Source organism: Mytilus californianus, unplaced genomic scaffold, assembly GCF_021869535.1.
Source record: "Mytilus californianus isolate M0D057914Y unplaced genomic scaffold, xbMytCali1.0.p SCAF_5, whole genome shotgun sequence".
NCBI lineage: Eukaryota > Metazoa > Mollusca > Bivalvia > Mytilida > Mytilidae > Mytilus > Mytilus californianus.
The window spans coordinates 75,502,170-75,524,599 of NW_026262701.1; the positions used below are offsets into that span (position 1 = coordinate 75,502,170).

General features: G+C 30.8%; 1 protein-coding gene across 1 annotated transcript in view; it reads left to right on the plus strand.

Annotated features, from left to right (window-relative positions):
- The window catches only part of LOC127701420 (uncharacterized), an 80,508-nt gene that overhangs the window by 42,091 nt on the left and 15,987 nt on the right, over positions 1-22,430 (plus strand). The window contains exons 7-8 of the mRNA XM_052205288.1: positions 10,570-11,384; positions 13,870-13,900. Coding sequence (XP_052061248.1) covers positions 10,570-11,384; positions 13,870-13,900 — 846 coding nt within the window. The remainder of the gene's footprint in view (positions 1-10,569; positions 11,385-13,869; positions 13,901-22,430) is intronic.

Sequence of the window (22,430 nt, forward strand, 5' to 3'; positions counted from 1 at the left end):
TTGCATGTATGTTGTTCAGTATAACCAATTAAACATACTTTACAAAACCTACGTTTAGCTAAAAATCCTGTTATATTTGTTATAGTGTCAAAGTGTTCATCATGATAATATAAATATATTTGTTCATTATATTTTTCATTACCACCATATACAATATATTCTGTACTATTTGATGTAAAAACAATTATCCTAATATTAAAATAATTTTCAAAAGCTTTTAAATCTTCCAAATCATTTCCTTCTTCTTTTATTTCTACTCCTGATTGTTCATGAAAATCTTCAGCAACTCTTTTTTGTAATGGTCTACCCTCTTTAATGTGTTTTAATTGTGAATCTGTAAAATCTTTTAATAACTTATTTGAAGCCAAAAAAGTTACAATTGCCCTTGATAAACATATTGTATCATCATTTTTTATTTTGATAATACTTCTTTTATTTATGACATCTAATATTTTTAAAGCTTTACCTTTTCCTCTTTTATTGGGTATAATAGTAACTTCAAAAATAACTTCTTCTAAATTTAATTCTTCAGCACTATTTAATAATCTTTCCATTTGATCCACGAATAACTTTTTAACTGTATTATATGTTCTTATAGGCCAGCTTTTATGTTTAGTAATTATGATTTCATGAATAGGTACTATTTTAATTCTTCCATTAGGGTAATCTTTTATAGAATAGTCTACCATGTGGTCAAAAGCATTTGTAAATGTTTCTTGTTTTTCATCCTTTAGACTAATTTTATAATTAAATACATAAATACTTGCTTTATGTTTATATTCTTTTGTCAAAACAAGTTTATATGAATCTTCTCGCTTGGATAAAATTTTATCCTTTTTTGCCTCCATTTTTTAAGAAAACATTTTAGTTACTTAAAAATGTCTAAAACAAATCTAACAAATAAATTAGCAGATGAATTACATCATAGAGTTATAAAATCTTTTCCTAAAAGACGTGTTTATGTTAATTCAATAGATCAAACATGGGCAGTTGATTTGATAGATATACAACAATATTCAAAACAAAATAAACACTATAAATATTTATTAGCAGTTATAGATGTTTTTAGTAAATATGGTTGGTTGATTCCATTGAAAAATAAAACAGGAGTAGCAGTGAGTGAAGCATTTAAAACATTATTTAAAGAAAGAAAACCAATGTATATTTGGTCGGATAAAGGATCTGAATTTTATAATCGACAAGTAAAAGATTTGTTAAAAGATAATAACATAAAGTTATATTCAACTGAGAATGAGGAAAAGAGCAGTGTGGTGGAACGCTGGATAGGTACAATGAAACAACATATGTTTAAATACTTTACTGCTAATGAAACTTTTAAATATTATGATATATTGGATAAATTAGTTAAAAATTATAATAATACAGTACATTCTTCAATTAAAATGACACCTGTTAAAGCAAGTAAATTAGAAAATGAATTAACCGTGTATAAAAATTTATATCCAGAAAAGAAAGAGAAAATTAAAAAACCTTAATTCAAAGTAGGTGTTAGAGTAAGAATAACAAAAAAGAAAGGTAAATTTGAAAAGGGTTATACTACTCGTTGGACCAAAGAAATATTTGTAATTGAAAAAGTTTTAAATACAAACCCTGTTACTTATAGAATAATTGATTTAAAAGGCGAAGATATTAAAGGTGGATTTTATGAACAAGAATTACAGATGACTAAGTTTTAAATCTCTAGGTACCTGTAAATATTTACAATGATCGATTTAGTTTATTTAAAAGTCATATCCTATTGAATTAAACACTTACTTTAGAAACACTTTTATAAAACCTATATAACAAAAGAAATTTAAATGCCTCAATTGCTTAATATGTTATCAAGGCTATAAAATATCAAGTTTCTTTCAATTTTAATGAGTTATCCATTTTAAATAATAATGATCCCAAGGATCAAATGATACAGCAATGATTATTTCAATAAAATACAACACTTCACATCAATACTTTAATATTTACTAACTTATTATCACAAAGAATAACAATACACCCCATTGAGCATTTTATCACATTAATAAGAGAAGATGAGAACTAGTATTGAATTAAATGATAATTGATAATTCTCTCCATTTTATTATCTTTACTCAAATAATCAATACTATGACTGAATTTTTAAATTGTAAGTGATACAATGATAGATGGAATGTAAAAATATCAACAGTTCTGTAATTGGATTATTGATTAACTCCTTAGTTGCAGTAAACACTTACTTAGTTACACTTTTACAAAAGTAAACAACTCCTTAGTTGCAGTAAACACTTACTTAGTTTCAATAAATACTTACTTAGATACAGTAAACAACTCCTTAGTTGCAGTAAACATTTACTTAGTTGCAGTAAACACTTACTTAGTTTCAATAAACAACTCCTTAGTTGCAGTAAACACTTACTTAGTTGCAGTAAACACTATCTTAACTACCTAATTGTGACATGTTCATATTCAAAATGGAATCTGAATTGAGAAGATGTAATTTAGTTAAAGTGTCGGATGAATTAGAAAAATTAGAAACGTTGTTAGCAAAACATAATAATACGATAAATTTACAAGATACAGAAATAAACAGTACAAAAAAGGAAATTGAATTGTTGACAGATAGAATAAACAAAGCTAAAGAAGATTTTGGTGATAAAAACAAAAGACGGATTTGGTTGAGATTAACAAGACAAAAAGTTAGTGCAAAGACTAAACTCAAAAAATTGACAACGAAAAGAACATACGAGAATGAAGAAAAAACTACATTTGAAATAAAAATAAGTGAATTGATTACCGAAAGGAATAAGATTGCAGAACTTGTTCGTCAAGACAGCAATTACTAGTAATCAACATTTTTAAATCTGCCATCTTCAAAATTAATTTGTGCATCCTGGATTACAAACAGATAAACATTTATTAATTTATTTGCTCCTGCTGTTTTAGTTATTTGGATAGTAATACCTTCAGAAGCATTTTCAATTCTTCTACCTGAACCGTGTAATGAGTTGTCATCTGTTGAACGTAAATCTAACCATAATGCATAATTAGTTGTAAGATATTTTTCTAATGTTGTATAGGATAAATTTAAATCCTTTAAAACTTCTTCTGTTGTTTTATTTCTTTTTGAATTTAAAGCAAAGAATTTATTTATTTCATCCCATTGTTGATATGCTTTCATTCCTTGACTGTATAGTTGATTTGGAACACCTTCTATTGTCATTTCTACTTTTGTTATGTTAGGATTATAATAAGTTTCGGTACTTGTTCTTTCAGGATCTTCGAACAACATTAGAATTCCTTTCATACTTCTAGCTGGAACATTTAAATTTATATTCCACAATGTATCAGATTTGTTTTTGGTTATTTTTCTATGTCTTAGTATTCTATCGTACAAAATAACCATCTTACCATTAACTTGTTGTCTTATCTGTCTTGCTAATTCTGCATCAGTAACCATATCAAATTCTAAACAAATGTTTTTGATTGTATAACTTGCAGATGTATCTGTTGATTTAATAACATTGCTATAATTATTAAATGTAAGTTCATATACAAGTCTATCACCAAGACCTGCTTGATAAAAAGGCATATGAGTTTCTAATAGTTCAAAATCAAGTGGGATACAAAATCTTGCACCATATGCAGTTGCAATTGCTTCGTCACCTATGTCTGATGCTTTATTATCTGCACCAACTCTGTGTTTTAACATGTTTGTTTCACCAATTCCTTGGTATGCCATATTTAAACGTTCAGATGTAGATTTCCATAAATCAACATAACAATGATAAATATCACTATCATCAATTGACATAATTTCATTTCCACTTATACGAATTGTTGTTTTTTTAACTATTGTTCTTCCTATGTTTTGATATATAGTTGCATTGTCGTCTGTAGATGTGAGTTCTATTTCAAATGCCAATCTGGTTTTTCCAGGAACAATAACATCATTATTGCTTAGATTGGGGAATCTCACTAATAGCTGTTGATTTTGATCAATAGTTGAAGGATTATTTGTTATTGATACACTTTGACGAATACCTTTCACACCACGGGGTTCTCTTATTTTTCTGTAAGGATTTAATTTGTTTCCGTATGCCGACATTTTTAAGGATTAAATTTGTTATAAAAATAATTCAATTATCACTGATACTAGAGTATTGATACATGTATAATTATTAGTCATACTAATAAAACTTATTAAATCTCCAGCCTTAACTTCAAAAGGTGTATAAAAGTTATTAAAACCGTGTGTGACACCCTTATCCAAACTCATTTTGTAAATAGTTGACTTATCATTAACAATCATCTTAATGGCTATAATATCTGTGCTTGTTCTTAAACTTACTAAACTAATACCCAATATTTGTCCTGGAAAGTTCATTACATAATAACCACCACCAACACCAAAATTAAACTTTTTATTTCCATGTATTGGACCATCAATTCCAGCATATATACTTATTATTTTTCTGTCTGGTTTATTTTTAATATTACCAACTATATTTTCAACATTTAAAACTCTGATGCTTAGGGCAGCGACACTCCGATGTAAATTTTTATCATTAGTATCCATTGTTTGAAGCTCACTCTTCATATTTAATATTTCTTTTTCTACGTTTTTTTTTTTGACACCAAGTATGCTCATTTTATTAAATAAATTATATAACTTCTAAAACACAATTAATTGGTAAATGATTAATTATCTTGTTATTATTTTCATCTCTTATTTCTAATTTCAATTCTGTTATAACATCATTTACTAAACACTTATATTCCGGATGCTCAAATCTCGCTGTTATAACTTCACCAAACTCTTTATTTTCAACTGGAATAACAGCTAATAATTTACTTGGCTTACCATCAAGATAATTATGAGAAGTGCTAACTTGTTCCAAATGGATATATAATGATTTATGGATAGCAAAATCCACAAATTTGTTTCCATAATGTAATTCATTAGGTTCGAATTTACGTTTATTATTAAACCCTAACATATTTCCCAAACCCTTACTTATCCTTAACTCAGTAGTAGTGTTTAATGAAGCGATACCATTTGCTTCATTTACGGATAATACAATATTTTCTTTTTGAAATTCATCCACTATTTGTTGAAAACTATAATAACCATTCATAATCCTTTGCTGTTCCTCTCCGGTTTTTGTTATAAACCCATGATAAACATTATACCAACCTATGCTGTATCTTATAAATTTCAAACCAATACGTTTATTTCCATTTCTGTTATTTATGTATTGTTCTAAGTTTATTGTATTATCAATATTTGAAATAGTATGAAACATTTTTAATATAAAAAAATGATAACAAAAGAATTTAAATATAATCCTAATGTTTCATATAATCCAGGTATTAAATATTCTGAAAAAGATCATCAATTAAAAACAAATCTTGTAAATCAAACGATATTTGTAAATCAAAAAGAGAACTTTAAAACAGCTTTTCCTGATTTATTTCAAAACTATCAAAACCCATCAATACACACTAACGAACCATGGAATGCCTGGATTCATTCTTCATTTGATTGGTGGCAATGTCAGTTAAATTTTGCAGTTTGGTGTGCAAGTACAGGATGTGGTGTTTCTTATAATGATCATATACAAAATACTTCAAATCTTACAAAGTCTTTTTATATGTTTCATTTATATTATTGTATTGCCAGAATTTTAAAAGAACTTAAATCACCTTTACCAACAGATTCTTCTTTCTGTTATTACAAGAACCCATATGACAAAGCTGCATATCAGAAATTATGTGATGAATTTAATATTTCTCCAAATACAAATTGGAGACAAAAACTAGAATCATCATGTCAAGGATTAGGAAGTTTTGAGCAATATTATAAACCAAGTGGAGAATATAGACAAAGAAATAAAATTAAAGGACCTTTCTTTAGTACTCATGATACTATTAAGCATGAAAAAGATATAAGTATGGCTTGGACAACATTTATTTTAGATAACTCTAATGGGTTTACACAAGCAGGTATTGAACGTATTAATGAAAGTATTAAAATTTATGTATGGGCTTTGTTAGGTGCACAATCTCAAACAAAAACAAAAATTTTAAAAGTAGGAACAGGATTTGATGCACAAAAACAATTCTTAGCAAATGTACAAGATGTAATAAATAGTCCTATCGATTTACCCACCCAGATATCGAATTATGAAAATGTTTTAAAATATGCAAGAAGTAAAGTTGATTATGCTTATGGACTTGGTTTATATATGTCTCCCAGTGATATGGTTTTACAAATTGGAAGTATTGTTGGTTATAATAATAAAATTATAATTGCAACAGAAAATCAAACACTTGGGTTAAATGATGATTTAAATAATAAAAATTTTGATCATGTTGATTTTAAACCAAAAGAACCTGTAAAACCACAAGAACCTATAAAACCTGAAAAGCCTAAAGAACCAAAAATAGATCCAATAAAAAAAATTGAACATGAAGATCATGAAGATAATAAACAAGCAATAATATTTGTAAGTATTGTAATAGGATTTACAGCACTTTATTTTTTCAAATAATCTCTAGCAGCAGTAAACAATAAACTAACAACTAAAATAAGCAATGCCCATAAGTTGTTTGCAAACCAATTTACTACGTCTTTTGTTGCAGACAATAACCAAGAAACAATAGAACCTATAATACCTGGTAATGCAGCTGCTAATTTTCCTGCAAGAAAAGATAATAATTTTCCAAGATTTTTTAATTGTTTTTTTATCCAGTCTTGTACACCACCACCTTTTGATGGAGGAGAAGGAGAAGGAGAAGGAGAAGTAGTTCCACCAGTAAATGCTTCAACAATAACACCAATAATAATTCCAAAAGCAGTTAAAACACTAACTATTGTTATTCCTTGTTCTCTGAATAATGTTCTTATTCTTTCACCTAATGTTTTGTCTTCGTTTAACATTTTATGTATTGTTTGTTTAAATCTGTTTACTTGACTACGTAGTTTTTCTTTATTAATATTAATTACTTCTAGTCTTGCACTTCTCTCAGATTCCAATTCTCTTATTCGACTACTTATTCTATCTATTTGAAATTTATTATTGTCTTCTTTAGCTTGTTCTAATTTGGCATTTTCTTTTGCTAAGTCTTTATTTGTTTCATTCAGTTTTGCTAAATTATTTGCAATCTCATCTTCCGCTGTTGTAAATGCTTTTATTATACCATCCATCTCTCTTTTTGTCATTTTTGTTTGTGTTTCTTCATTTATTAAAGATGTTCCTTGTTCAATAAATGAAGTTTCTATTTCTTTCACATATGTTTCTGCATTACTTGCTGTTTCTAATAATTCTTGTCCTTCTTCTTGTGTAGATATTTCTTGTAATGGAATTTCTATATTATCGAGTTCATTTAACATTCTCTGAAACCCTGCTCTACCTTCTCTTAAATTATCAGATATTTTATAATCATCTACACCTAAAACATCCCTGACAAAATTAACACCGTATTCTCTTTGAAGAGTGCTAAATTTATAAAACTTTAATACTCCTTTTTGGTAATATGTTAATGCAATATCATTACCTTTTTCATCTTTTACATATAAGATTTGTCTTCCCTTATGATTTTCCCCAACAAAAAAAACCTCTTCATTACGTATAGTTTCACCATTTTTTTTATAAAATTGTTTAATCATTTTTTTTGTAGTTTCTTTTTTACGAATTTTAACATCATTTTCTGATAAATCTCTTGATATTTCAAATTCCTTATTTATATTATTTTGAAACTCTTCATCATCTTGAAAAGACGTTTCTTCTTCTTCATAATCATCATCATAATCATTATTTTTAAACTCAGGATTATCAAACTCATAACCTCCTTCAGCCATTTTATTCATCTAAAATATTAGATAATAAACAATAAAAAGAACCTGTTAAAAACAACTTAAGATAAAAATAATTAAATTTTTTATTTAACATTATTTTTACATTTTTTACTAATTTTTCTTTTGTTTCTTCATCCATTTATTTAATTAAAAATTGATTCATAGTTTGGTGGATTTCCGTTATCAACTAAAATTATTTTATTAAAGAAAATCAAAGATTTTCCATTTTTTTTTTTAATTCGTTTTTTACTCTATTTTCTGTTTCCTCAATTAGTTTTTTTCTTTCATCATCTGGTAAACTTTTTAAAATTACTTTTTTTTTATTTTTTTTCATCTCATTAAATTTTTCTAATTCATCTAAAATAAGTTTAAATTCATCTACACTTATCTGTCCGTCAGTTAAAGATTTTGATATTAAATCTTTTATGCTGTTTAACTTGCATTCTGCCATTGTTTTAATTTCATAATGTTTTTTTGATTTTGTTGTCAACTTTCTTCTAATTAATTTAACTAGACCTCCTAAACTTCCACATACAACAGCTGCAATTTGTATGGGAAGTAAGATAGGAAAAGCTATTCCTATACCAGCTAAAACAACAGATGTCGAAATTAAACTTGTATCAACACCATCAGTAACATTAACTCCGCGTTTATATTTTTTGTATAGTGATTTACGTTTATCTCTCTCATTTATTAATGTTTTTTCTATTTCTGTTATTTTTTGTAGTCTATAATTTTGTCCATCTTCTATAGGTAATTCTGGATATAAATCAGGAGCTGTAGGTTGTTTCATTTTTTAAAGTAAAAATTGATTTTTTTTTTTTTTTCTCTTAAATCCCACAGAATTCTTTCTTCGCCTGTTCTCCCGGTTTTTTTATTTATTTTTTTTTGGAATTTTTTTGTTGTTTTTTGGGTGTTTTTAATAACGTTTTTTTCCAAAGTAAAAAAAAAATTTTTTTGGGAGTAAGAAAATTTTGGTGTTTTTGCGTTTTTTTTTGCTTTTTTTTTTATGAAAATTTAGGGCTCTTTTACTTGAAATGAGGGTAATTTTTTGGGGGTCAAATTTTTTTTTTTTGGAGGGGGGGGTATAGGTGTGTGATATTGTGTCCCATGAGAATGGTTTTTACGACCAGTTTTAGAAACTATATCAAAAATGTTAACAAAATCAGTTCTTGATATATTACCAATTCCCATGATATCATCATTAAGACCGAGAGGATAGCCTGTCTGTAATGTTTTAATCCAAATTATTTTCCGTGATCGTACAAACTTTGAAAGAGATTCCTTAGGCTGCTTATCAACTACTTCTAAAGGTTGAACAGTTAAATATTTAATAGGATGATTGTGTTTCTTAAGGTGTTGATAAATGATACTTTTGAATTTATGGGGTCTTTTAAAACCGATAAAGGTGTTCTTGCGTGCGTTTAGATAAATAGCGTCCAGTTTCACCTACGTACTGAATACCGCATCCCGGTTTGTGCGACCATTAAACGTGGACCTTACCGTATTGTTGGTGGAAAGACGGGGACATGTAAGTCATTGTTTGGCATGACTCTTATCGATAGAAGGGTAACCACGATTTTTATTATTAAAAACGTTAGCGATTGTAGTATTTTTAGATAAGCGATTTTGAAGATTGAGACGTGAAGATACCCTTTAAACGAGTTTGTTTGTTAAAAAATAACTTCAAGCTTCAAATGAATAGTCACTACAATATCAGTTTACTGGCTTCTAATCATCAACCAAGCAACACAAACACTGCTTAGCAACGGTTAAAAAAATGTTATGTGTGCCCTCTGGGGTATACATATAGTACTGTTTGAAGAGTTAGTTTCCCTAAACGGTTTTGCATTCTTGTATGGTATCTTAATTTTTTTCCCTAAGTTCAAACAATTCCAAACATCAAAATAGTAATACAATAAATAGGGAGCATTTACATAGAAGTACTGTTTTCAAGGAGGCCATGTCCTCGTTTCTCTCCCTTTCCTAAAGACCCCGCCACATGTATTATAAGACGAAACTGGCATTTTGGTTGGATACCTGTTTTTACAGTTTCGGAATTAATATTCCAAAAATAAATGTCACTGGAGTTTTAGTAATAGCCTCAATTTTACAAAGGTAGCCTGCTTATATATGTGTTTCTTGACCATACGAAATAAACAACCAATTAATTAACAGATTTTTTCCTGGTGTTGAAAATGGCAGCATACCTTCACAATTGCTTTCAAAAAATATGTCCTTCTTACCACAACTTTTAACTCCTCTGAAACCATTCGTCCTATTTGGGATTTGAAGGCAACACAACATCGAAAAAAATGTTACATCTATTTTCGAGGAGGAAACACTATTCAATAACGCATAAATCGCTGACAGATCTGTAAACCTCAAATATAATCCCATGGCAATAATTCATAAGGTATACATGTATTTGTATGTAATTGTATATTTAATAATTGAAAAAGGGTAGCGATTATATATAGCCACGCCGTACTCATTATTATGTTTAAACAACTTTCAGCTCTGCTTTTCATTCATTAAATACGTGAATTCTTAAAAGGCGTACTATATACTAGTATATATAACTTATTATACTGAATCAGATTCTTTTTTCAGCAGTCCTGTTCATTTTTTTTCAAAATGATATTTTTTAAGGTTATATTAGGTGATCATTTAAATTTAATGATAACAATGGAAAACATTTCTTATTTTTGTAGACAAGCAATTTTGGCCAAGGGAAGTTGCAGTACATAAGATTTTCAAAAAGATGTCAGAAAGTGGATCAATTCAAAGAGAAGAACTGTACCAGATTTGGAAACAAGAAGCTTTCAGTAAAATATTACCACACAAAAGGTATATATTCGAAATGCTTATCCATCTGGATATTGTTTCAGAGCAGCGTAGATATAACACAAAAACTGGACGTCGTCAATCAGGGATTAACTTCTTTGTTCCTTGTATGGTTACAGCAAGAAATACAACAAAGTTCATGACCGAGGAATGCACACCAAACAGAGCTATCGGTTTAGCTTTCACTTTTAAAGGAGCTATAATTCCTCCAGCTTTGCCAAACCGACTCTTCAGTGCATGTCTTAATATGTGGAATGTGAAGACCTATAGAGAACATAAAGGAAAAGATACCACTGGAGAAAAGAAAGAGATCAAACTCCTGTTTTCGGGATTTCTTGGCTTATCGTATGACAAGGCACATGATGTTGTTGTATGTGTTGAAGCCAACAGAATTCACCTTTACATAGTCCACAAGACCTCCAATGACCTAATAGTATCCGATATCGCCACTAGTATCAAGGAAAGCTTCTACATTACATTGGAGAGAATTATAGAATTCTATCAGTCCACAGTTCATGCCAGAACTAGCAGTTCAAACAAACCTTTCCAAATTGAATATTCTTGCTCCAAGTTAGAATGCTTCATTACTGAGGAGGAGGCCTTGCAAAGAGTCGAATGGGTGTGTGACAAGCATAAGTTGGTGCATAAAAGAAACCATTGGAACGTTTGGAATCAAGATCAGGTATATTTTAAAGATGAACTTTTAATAAGAGTGTAATAGTAACAATGCTCGTAGTTTTTAAATGGGAGGTATGTTTATCAAACAAATTTTCGCTGTTATTGATAGGTTACTAACATGGTCTTTGCAGAATTTACTTGCTCGGTATTCTAAATCTGCCTCAATGTTTTTTTTTCCGTTTTAACATTTTTGATATGCATGTACACGTACGGTATTTGATAACATTCTTTTACAGAAAACGTTTTCTTTAAGAAAAGAAAAGCATGAACATGTTCTTGCAATTCTAAACGTTTAGTCTATTCGGTTTTTACATAGGATTGCCGCATTATTCTTTCACTGAATATTGCCTAAGACTTCACCATAAATTACAACGTCGACGTTTTGACTATTTTAACACAAGTGTGCATGCTAATTTAACGCGTATGGCACTATTCATAGTGATAACAATATCTAATAATAACTTCCTCAAAACAAAGATAAATGTTCACGAGTTGAAAAAAAGAGGAGACCTAGCTCAATTATTCTATTGTAAAAGACAACATGAAGATTTTTCTGTGTTTTTTAGAGTAATATAATCGTATTTTCATTTCAATAAACCCTTGATATTTCTATCTTCTATGCACTTAATTTGGAAAATATCCACCAAGTCTGTATGATGCGCCCAAGTGTTAAACATACTGCGCATCTCGAAATGTGCGGTACAAAAACTGAATACCGTCCACGTTACCTTTCTAAGAATATCTGTGATATCATTCATGTGTCCATTACATCATGCTAGGTACTATACCTCATTCAATTATATAGAAATACCCTTCGAGTTATAGTAAGGGGAGTCAGTTCCATATCTTAAAAACTATACCATTTTTTTGGATTTCTTAGATACAGGTGAACCATGAATTTAAATGTTCAACAAAGTACACATTTTGTATAGCCTTATGTGCAGATTGTTGTAAAACCACGAAATCAAATATCCACGAATGTGCAACTAATCATATAAAACGTATAGGTATCGTATTGTTACGGAATGTTTGTGTTTTTGTGTCTGCTTCGTGCATGTATCTGTCTGATGCAACATTCTACGAAGAGCTTAGCTGAGGAAGTTGGTCAAGAAAATGACTTGATTGGCAATAAATAAAGAGTCTTTCATTTTCAGTATTACATGGGTTTTGTATGTTGATTTTTACTTTGCAAACTTTGTCTGCTTGCTACTTTTTTTAAACTGGGGAAAATAACGTTTTTAATCTCTAACTTAATCATCATTCAAAGACACATTATCAAAATAATATATATGAAGGTAACAAACCCGTTTCATGTAAAAAATTGTTCTTCATTAAATATAAATGCACTGTAGCAATCCAGTTTAAACCAATAGTGTTGTTTATTTAAAGTTGGAGTAGCCAACAACCCTAAATTATTGGCAGAATTATTTTAGAAAATCAAATGCTAAGCACCATGAAAGAATGAACATTGCCACACACCATCATTATAAATGTATTTTCTTATTATTGCATTTTTTAAGATATCAAATCAAACCTGCATTTTGTATGAGATAATCATGATAATGTCGTGGTATAAATCATGCAAAATCCTTAGAATTTATAAGAGGTCAACAATATGTTGATGATGTATCTTAAAACATAGAAAAGTAAGAGGATGATGCACAACACAGAATGCAGTCACACCGTTACTCTTTTGCTTTTCAAAATATATTCACGCTTTTAAGAAGATTGATCTCCAACAAATAAATGTGGTTGACCTCCTAGAAATTGTGAATCAGTAAAATAACAAAATTTTGAGGCTACAATGTCTTACTTTTACATAAAGCTCATAGAACAGGGTTTAATTGGAGATCTTATAATTTCAAACAAATCTTTCTGAATGCTTTTGCAATTTCACGAGTGTTCTATATACTTTTACCTCTGTTTTTGTATATACATAATTTGCATAGTCTTGTAGAGTATACAGATTACATATGTTTGTTTTCCTCATTCATATGCAGTCCCTTATGCATTAGTTGTACACACAGTCTGATAAAAATCAGTGAGATTTCCCATGACGTACCTGTAACCATATCTCTGTTACGGGCTATATAATGCTTCTCAAATTTTTACGCAGGATATACACACCTTCACCACATAATCTACATACACTAAAATAGTGCTACCAATACCACACAGTCTATTCTTATCATTTTGATCAAACCCAACGGATACGATAGGTCGGTTGTACAGTGTGAATACTTTTTATGTCGATGCAAAAATGATTTTAAAAACTATAATAGATAGGTAAAAACTGTACACAGCAAGGATATGCTTAAATAGAACTGAAACCATTGGATGACTTCTCATGAGATTAATTGCCCTTAAAGAATAACATGACCAATGTCATCGAAACCACTGGATTACTCCTTACAATTTATTTGCAACCTCTTGTTATCCTTTATAGACATAAGACAATATCTTATTGACTTTTTTTTATCTTTGTATAGACAAAAGAAGAATGTGAAGATAATTGTCAAGGTATGTACTTTGTAGAAAATTTTGAAAAATCTTTTACCGAAAACGTGGAATCTTGACATGTACAGCACCAACATTTGTATACACTCATCTTAGACGGAACGTTTTATGGTATACTGTAGTACGTCCCTCCATTCATCCGCCCATTCGTACATGTACATGCCCATAAGACTATTTTTTGATTATCTTATCACAATATCATCTTTTAAACACAACTCCTCTAAAAACTTTTTACAGACATCACTCATACCTGGTAAGATTGTTTGCCATCGTTTGTTGTTCACCATATAATACTGTCCATTTCATGAGTTTGGGTACCGAATTGTTTACACGCAGGAACAACACATTTACATTTGAATGACAAAATTAACAGCAACACCAATCCGAAGGAAAATGTTCATTGATAATGTAAGCAAATGTCCAATTGTAAAACTCTGTATCATACACACAATGCTAATCCTCATTAACACAGCTGCGGGTGACATTTCGCTACCGCCACGCAATCTAGTGATTTCTTCATCCCTTTGAAAATTTTATGGATGCCATCAAAATTTGGTCGACCGTTGAGGAATATTTGATTCACAGATGGCGACAGATATGTCCCAATTGTCTTAATTATAATCATGTCATCTTTTCCTCGATTATGAAATGACCAAAATAGACCTATCAACAAATGTGTACTTACATGAGTATCACGACGGGTGCCTGATTTTTATATCACCGAATGAAACTTATCACCGTCTTCTTTGTTTATATTTTTGTTATCATGGCGTTGTCAGGTTTTCTTCGATTTATGAGTTTTAAATATCCTCTTGATATCTTTCTCCTCTTTTGTAAAGTTTGGGAAGCAAAATATATATAAATTAACACTTGCATCTTAAACACCCAAAAAAGCCCTGAGTAGAGAGGTATGTTCAGTGCACGATGTAGTGACTATATCGCCGATATTGTCAACTTCGTTCATGATTTGATACCTGCTCGCAACATTGTCCACATCGTCCCCTTTCCTGTCTACATCGTTGACATCGCCGACCTCGTGATGTTGACAACATCGTGACGACATCGTCTACATCTTCCCACTTTCCTGTCTACATCGTTGACATCGCCGACATCGTGACGACATCGTTAACATCGTCCCCTTTCCTGTCTACATCGTTGACATCGCCGACATCGTGATGTTGACAACATCGTGACGACATCGTCTACATCGTCCTCCTTTCCTGTCTACATCGTTGACATCGCCGACATCGTAATGTTGACAACATTGTGACGACATCGTCTACATCGTCCCCCTTTCCTGTCTACATCGTTGACATCGCCGACATCGTGATGTTGACAGCATCGTGACAACATCGTCTACATCGTCCCCCTTTCCTGTCTACATCGTTGACATCGCCGACATCGTGACAACATCGTCTACATCGTCTCCTGTCCTGTCTACATCGTTGACATCGCCGACATCGTGATGTTGACAACATCGTGACAACATCGTTTACAGCGTCCCCCTTTCCTGTCTACATCGTTGACATCGCCGACATCGTGATGTTGACAACATCGTGACGACATCGTGTACATCGTCCCCCTTTCCTGTCTACATAGTTGACATCGCCGACATCGTGATGTTGACAACATCGTGACGACATCGTCTACATCGTCCCCTTCCCTGTCTACATCGTTGACATCGCTGATATCGTAATGTTGACAACATCGTGACGACATCGTCTACATCATCCCCCTTTCCTGTCTACATCGTTGACATCGGCGACATCGTGATGTTGACAACATCGTGACAACATCGTCTACATCGTCCCCCTTTCCTGTCTACATCGTTGACATCGCCGACATCGTGATGTTGATAACATCGTGACTACATCGTCTTTATCGTTTTTCTTGCTGTCTACATCGTTGACATCGCCGATATCGCGATGTTGACAACATTGTGACGACATCGTCTACATCTTCCCCCGTCTATGTCAACATCTTTGACATTGCCGACATCGCAAAATTGACAACATTGTAACAACATCGTCCACATCGTCCTACTTGCTTTCTACATTGTTGACAACGCCGATATTACTGTGTTAATTATACGATACACTCAGTATATGTTTCATAATTAGCATTGTACGACTTCGTATTTTGTCTTTTTAGTTGATGAAACTATAACTCTAGACCCATTTTAATGGAAGAGGAATGCCGGAAAAAAGTCTAAATTGGCAATTTCGAGGACTGATCTTTTCTAAATATATCCTTAGCTAGCTTTCAGTAACTGCAAGCTATCTTTTTTAAAAAGCACTTTTTGTATTTTATGTTTAATTGTCATGTGGCGTTTCCGTTTTGGATTGGATACATTAATGATGTATTTTTACTGTGGGTACTTTTTGTATTTTTCTTTTTCATCTCTGACCAGGCAGAGGGGGACGGTTTGGATCCAACAAAAGTCTGTTTAACTCCACCGCATTTATATGCGCCTGTGCTAAGTCATGGACTGCTATTTCTCCTTATTAATGATTACAATCAATAATATAATATTAAAAACCAATTGTTCAAAGAACAATTGAAGGTATTTCCACATCAATTTTCTAACTAACTGATAAGAAGCTTTGACCTTGACCTCATTTTCTAAGTTAGGACCTAAGGACCTGAAATAAACAGGCTATAGGTTTATACGGCTTACGGTTTATGAGTTACAAAAACTTAACGACAAATGTATTTGATAAAGGTAGATAAGTCCTATAAAATTTCACCGGATGGCTTCGATCCAAATCAGCCAAAATTTTTTACGGATTTCACGAACAAATATGAAAAAGAATTGTGTCGTTATCTTTTTTGTTACGGAGGAGATACACTAACAAGAAAAAAAGTGTTTGGAGAGATAACTCTTACCATAAAAAGTCTTCGCCTTAACAAGATAAGTTTTTAAAAGCGCAATAACTGTTCGATACAATATCCAAAATATCTAAGTGACATCTTGCGAGACAACTTTATACCGCAAGAAAAGGGTTTGGCGGAAGAAGAAAAAAAAATAATAATCAAAGAACAATTGAAGGTCTTTCCATATCAATTTTCTAAATAATTGATAAGAAGCTACTTCTGGTTTACACAAAGCTACTATTGGCGTCCAATCATAGGTTTCTTTATACTGATTCAATACACATATGGTTTATATAGACTTTTACCTGAAATAAGGGAAATAATTGCCAACTTCCGGTTTAGAAAATGTCACTTCCGGTCTCATATGATAGATTTATTCACACTGATTTCAAAAATATATAGTTTGCATATACTTATGCCTGTAATAGGGGACATAATATGCTAATTCCTGTTTATAAAATGTCACTTCCGGTCTTAAATGATAGGTTAATGTATGACCATTCAAAAAATATATGCTTTCTATTTACTTTTACATGAAATAAGCGCAAAAATTACTACATCCGGTTCGCTCAAGGTTACTTCCGGTTGACGTTTTTCAAGGTCATATGTCACCCAACATTTTTCAAAAGATTGTATGGCTTTTTCATGTACCAATCTGAAGAAATAATCAATTTACCTTAAAATAAAACATTTCAGGGGCAATAACTCCTATCAGATGTCATTCGATTGATTCAGATCAAATGTATCATATCTTCATCACAATATAACAAACAGTTTTTACTAGTTCTTTTATATATAAGGTTAAAAATATCGGAGAAAATGCAAAAACAAGCAAAAGACAAAATTCAGGACATGATCTTGACCTTTGACCTTGACCTCATTTTCTAAGTTAGGATCCAAGGACTTCAAATAAAAAGACTATAGGTTTATACGGCTTAAGATTTATGAGTTGCAAAAACATAACGACAAATTTATTTGTTAAAAGGTAGATAACTCCTATAAAATTTCAACCGATCGCTTCGCTCTAAATCAGACAAAAATTCCTTAGGACGTAACGAACAAATATGAAAAAGAATTTTGTCGTTATCTTTTTTTGTTACGAAGGAGATACGCAAACAAGAAAAACAGTGTTTGGGGAGATAACTCTTACAATAACAAGTATTCGCCTTAACAAGATGAGATTAAAAAGCGCAATAACTGTTCGATATAATATCCAAAATATCTAAGTGACATCTTGCGAAATAACTTTATACCGCAAGAAAAGGGTTTGGCGGAAGAAGAAAAAAAATAATAATTAAAAACCAATTGTTCAAAGAACAATTGAAGGTCTTTCCACATCAATTTTCTAAATAATTGATGAGAAGCTAATTCTGGTTTACTCAAATCTACTATTGGCGTCCAATCATAGGTTTCTTCATACTGATTCAATAAACATATGGTTTCTATAGACTTTTGCCTGAAATAAGGGAGATAATTGTCAACTTCCGGTTTAGAAAATGTCACTTCCGGTCTCATATGATAGCTTTATTTACACTGATTCCAAAAATATATGGTTTATATATACTTTTGCCTGTAAAAAGGGAGATAATTGGCTACTTCCGGTATAGAAAATGTCACTTCCGGTCTCATATGATAGATTTATTTACACTGATTCCAAAAATATATGGTTTATATATACTTTTGCCTGTAAAAAGGGAGATAATTGGCTACTTCCGGTTTAGAAAATGTCACTTTCGGTCTCATATGATAGCTTTATTTACACTGATTCCAAAAATGTATGGTTTATATATACTTTTGCCTGTAAAAATGAGATAATATGCTACTTCCGGTTTATAAAATATCACTTCCGGTCTCAAATGATAGATAAATGTATGACATTCAAAAAATATATGGTTTTTATGTACTTCTACATGAAATAAGTGCAAAAATTACTACTTCCGGTTCACTCAAAGTCACTTCCGGTTGACATTTTTCAAGGTCATATGTCACCCAACATTTTGCAAAAGATCTTATGGCTTTATCATGTACCAATATGAAGAAATTATCAATTTACCTTAAAATAAAACATTTCAGGGGCAATAACTCTAATAAGATGTCGCTGGATTGTCTCAGACCAAACGTATCATATCTTCATCACAATATAACAAACATTTTGCACTTGTTCTTTAATCTATAACATTAAAAATATCGTAGAAAATGCAAAAACAAGCAAAAGACAAAATTCAGAACATGACCTTGACCTTTGACCTTGACCTCATTTTCGAAGTTAGGATCCAAGGACCTTAAATTAAAAGACTATAGGTTTATACGGCTTACAGTTTATGAGTAACAAAAATATAACGACAAATTTATTTGATAAAGGTAGATAACTCCTATAAAATCTCATCGAATCGCTTCGATCCAAATAAGCCAAAAATTCCTGAGGATGTAACGAACAATTTAGAAAAAGAATTTTGTCGATATCTTTTTTTGTTACGAAGGAGATGCACACACTTGATAAACAGTGAATAGGGAGATAACTCTTACAAAGATAATTGTTCGGCTTAGCAGGGTGAAATTTAAAAGCGCATAAACTATACGATACAATATGAGAAATATCTAAGCGACATATTGCGAAACAAAAATTTCAAAAGTTGGCGGAAAAAAAAAAAAAAAAAAAAATAATAATAATAATAATCAGAACAAATACAATAGGTCTTTCCACAGAAAAGTGGAAAGACCTAATAATAATTAAAAACCAATTGTTCAGAGAACAATTGAAGGTCTTTCCACAAAAAAAACATGTATTTTAATATGAAAATAGTAATATTCGGTTTAAAATGTCATTTCCAGCGTCAAATGATAGCTTTTTGTACGCTGCTTCAAAAAATATATGGTTTCTATACAATATTTTTTAAATAAGGGAGACAATTTTTTACTTCAGGTTTGAAAAATGTTACTTTCGGTATTATTCATACGTCTAATTGACACTGATTCCAAAAATATATGGTTTATATATACTTTTGCCTGTAAAAAGGGTGATAATTGGCTACTTCCGGTATAGAAAATGTCACTTCCGGTCTCATATGATAGATTTATTTACACTGATTCCAAAAATATATGGTTTATATATACTTTTGCCTCTAAAAAGGGAGATAATTGGCTACTTCCGGTTTAGAAAATGTCACTTTCGGTCTCATATGATAGCTTTATTTACACTGATTCCAAAAATGTATGGTTTATATATACTTTTGCCTGTAAAAATGAGATAATATGCTACTTCCGGTTTATAAAATATCACTTCCGGTCTCAAATGATAGATAAATGTATGACATTCAAAAAATATATGGTTTTTATGTACTTCTACATGAAATAAGTGCAAAAATTACTACTTCCGGTTCGCTCTAAGTCACTTCCGGTTGACATTTTTCAAGGTCATATGTCACCCAACATTTTGCAAAAGATCTTATGGCTTTATCATGTACCAATATGAAGAAATTATCAATTTACCTTAAAATAAAACATTTCAGGGGCAATAACTCTAATAAGATGTCGCTGGATTGTCTCAGACCAAACGTATCATATCTTCATCACAATATAACAAACATTTTGCACTTGTTCTTTAATCTATAACATTAAAAATATCGTAGAAAATGCAAAAACAAGCAAAAGACAAAATTCAGAACATGACCTTGACCTTTGACCTTGACCTCATTTTCGAAGTTAGGATCCAAGGACCTTAAATTAAAAGACTATAGGTTTATACGGCTTACAGTTTATGAGTAACAAAAACATAACGACAAATTTATTTGATAAAGGTAGATAACTCCTATAAAATCTCATCGAATCGCTTCGATCCAAATTAGCCAAAAATTCCTGAGGATGTAACGAACAATTTAGAAAAAGAATTTTGTCGATATCTTTTTTTGTTACGAAGGAGATGCACACACTTGATAAACAGTGAATAGGGAGATAACTCTTACAAAGATAATTGTTCGGCTTAGCAGGGTGAAATTTAAAAGCGCATAAACTATACGATACAATATGAGAAATATCTAAGCGACATATTGCGAAACAAAAATTTCAAAAGTTGGCGGAAAAAAAAAAAAAAAAATAATAATAATAATAATAATCAGAACAAATACAATAGGTCTTTCCACAGAAAAGTGGAAAGACCTAATAATAATTAAAAACCAATTGTTCAGAGAACAATTGAAGGTCTTTCCACAAAAAAAAACATGTATTTTAATATGAAAATAGTAATATTCGGTTTAAAATGTCATTTCCAGCGTCAAATGATAGCTTTTTGTACGCTGCTTCAAAAAATATATGGTTTCTATACAATATTTTTTAAATAAGGGAGACAATTTTTTACTTCAGGTTTGAAAAATGTTACTTTCGGTATTATTCATACGTCCAATTGACACTGATACCAAAAATATCTGGTTCTATAAACTTTTATATTAATTAAGTACAAAAAAAAGCTACTTCCGGTTTACAAAGTTCACTTCCGGATGGCTTTTCTAAGGTTAAAACGGCTTGAAACCTCATGCAAAAAGTCCCATGGCTTTATCATGCATACATATGAGGTAAAAGAAAAGGTCATAATCTAGAACGTCAATTTAACCTATGACCTTGAGCTCAATTTCAAGGTCATCAACCAAGGACCTCAAATCAAAAGACCCTAGGTCTTAATTATATTTGGTTCATGAGTTATATCACCATATGCATATTTTGAAATGAAAGAGGGGAGAAAACTCTAATTTGATGTAAGCGTACCCTTTAAACCAAAATGTAGGTGTAATACCACCAAATCATATTACGTCACATCCGGTTGCATACGAAAATTGGTCGAAAAAAAATATTGCCTTAAATTTGACAGTTGTAGGTAATTTATCCAACATTTCATTGCAGTAAAACATTTCTGGTTCATAAACATATATCTTGGGTATTTCAAAGCACCATTATTTTTTAATTTGGGGTTTCTATAGACTATTTTGGAAACTTGAGGTTACATTAAAGTTTGTACACAGGTTAAAAACGGGGGAAAATTTGATTGGTTAACTTACAGTGATGGTTATTTTCTTATATGCAATGAAATGTTATGTGAATTATTTCCTATAGTACTGAACAGGATAAAACTTTACTCATGCCAAGTATTTCTTTATTTGAAACAAAGATTAATTCTGCACAATTTTTTGAAAAGTGCAAATTTAACAAAGACTAATAGGGGGAAACCTCCTTGGAGACAGTAAACTTGTATACGGATAGTTCATTCAGCTTGAATACTTCAATTAATCATTTATAATAACATTTCTATCATAAATGAGTGAAAGTTACCCCAAAATTTTTATTTATTAGACCTAAAAAGTATAAATTTTGAGGAAATGGGAGGTATAAATGGACCAAAAGAGACCTTATAAGGAAGACAAAGAGGTCCATTAGTAGTATTTATCATCCTAAAGTCATCTTTTGTATCATATTCAACTGTTTGTAGGCAGATGAGATAAATATTTGATCATTTATTGGTCCAAACTATATTCTGTCATGATGAGGCTTGGTTTGAATTTTTCGAAGAAATTTTGCTCGAATCGCTGTAGATGTCGTCTTACATTATACTAGATTTTGCTCAAACTTTTGAATTGATTATGACAAAACTTGACAGGAATGCTTGAAATAA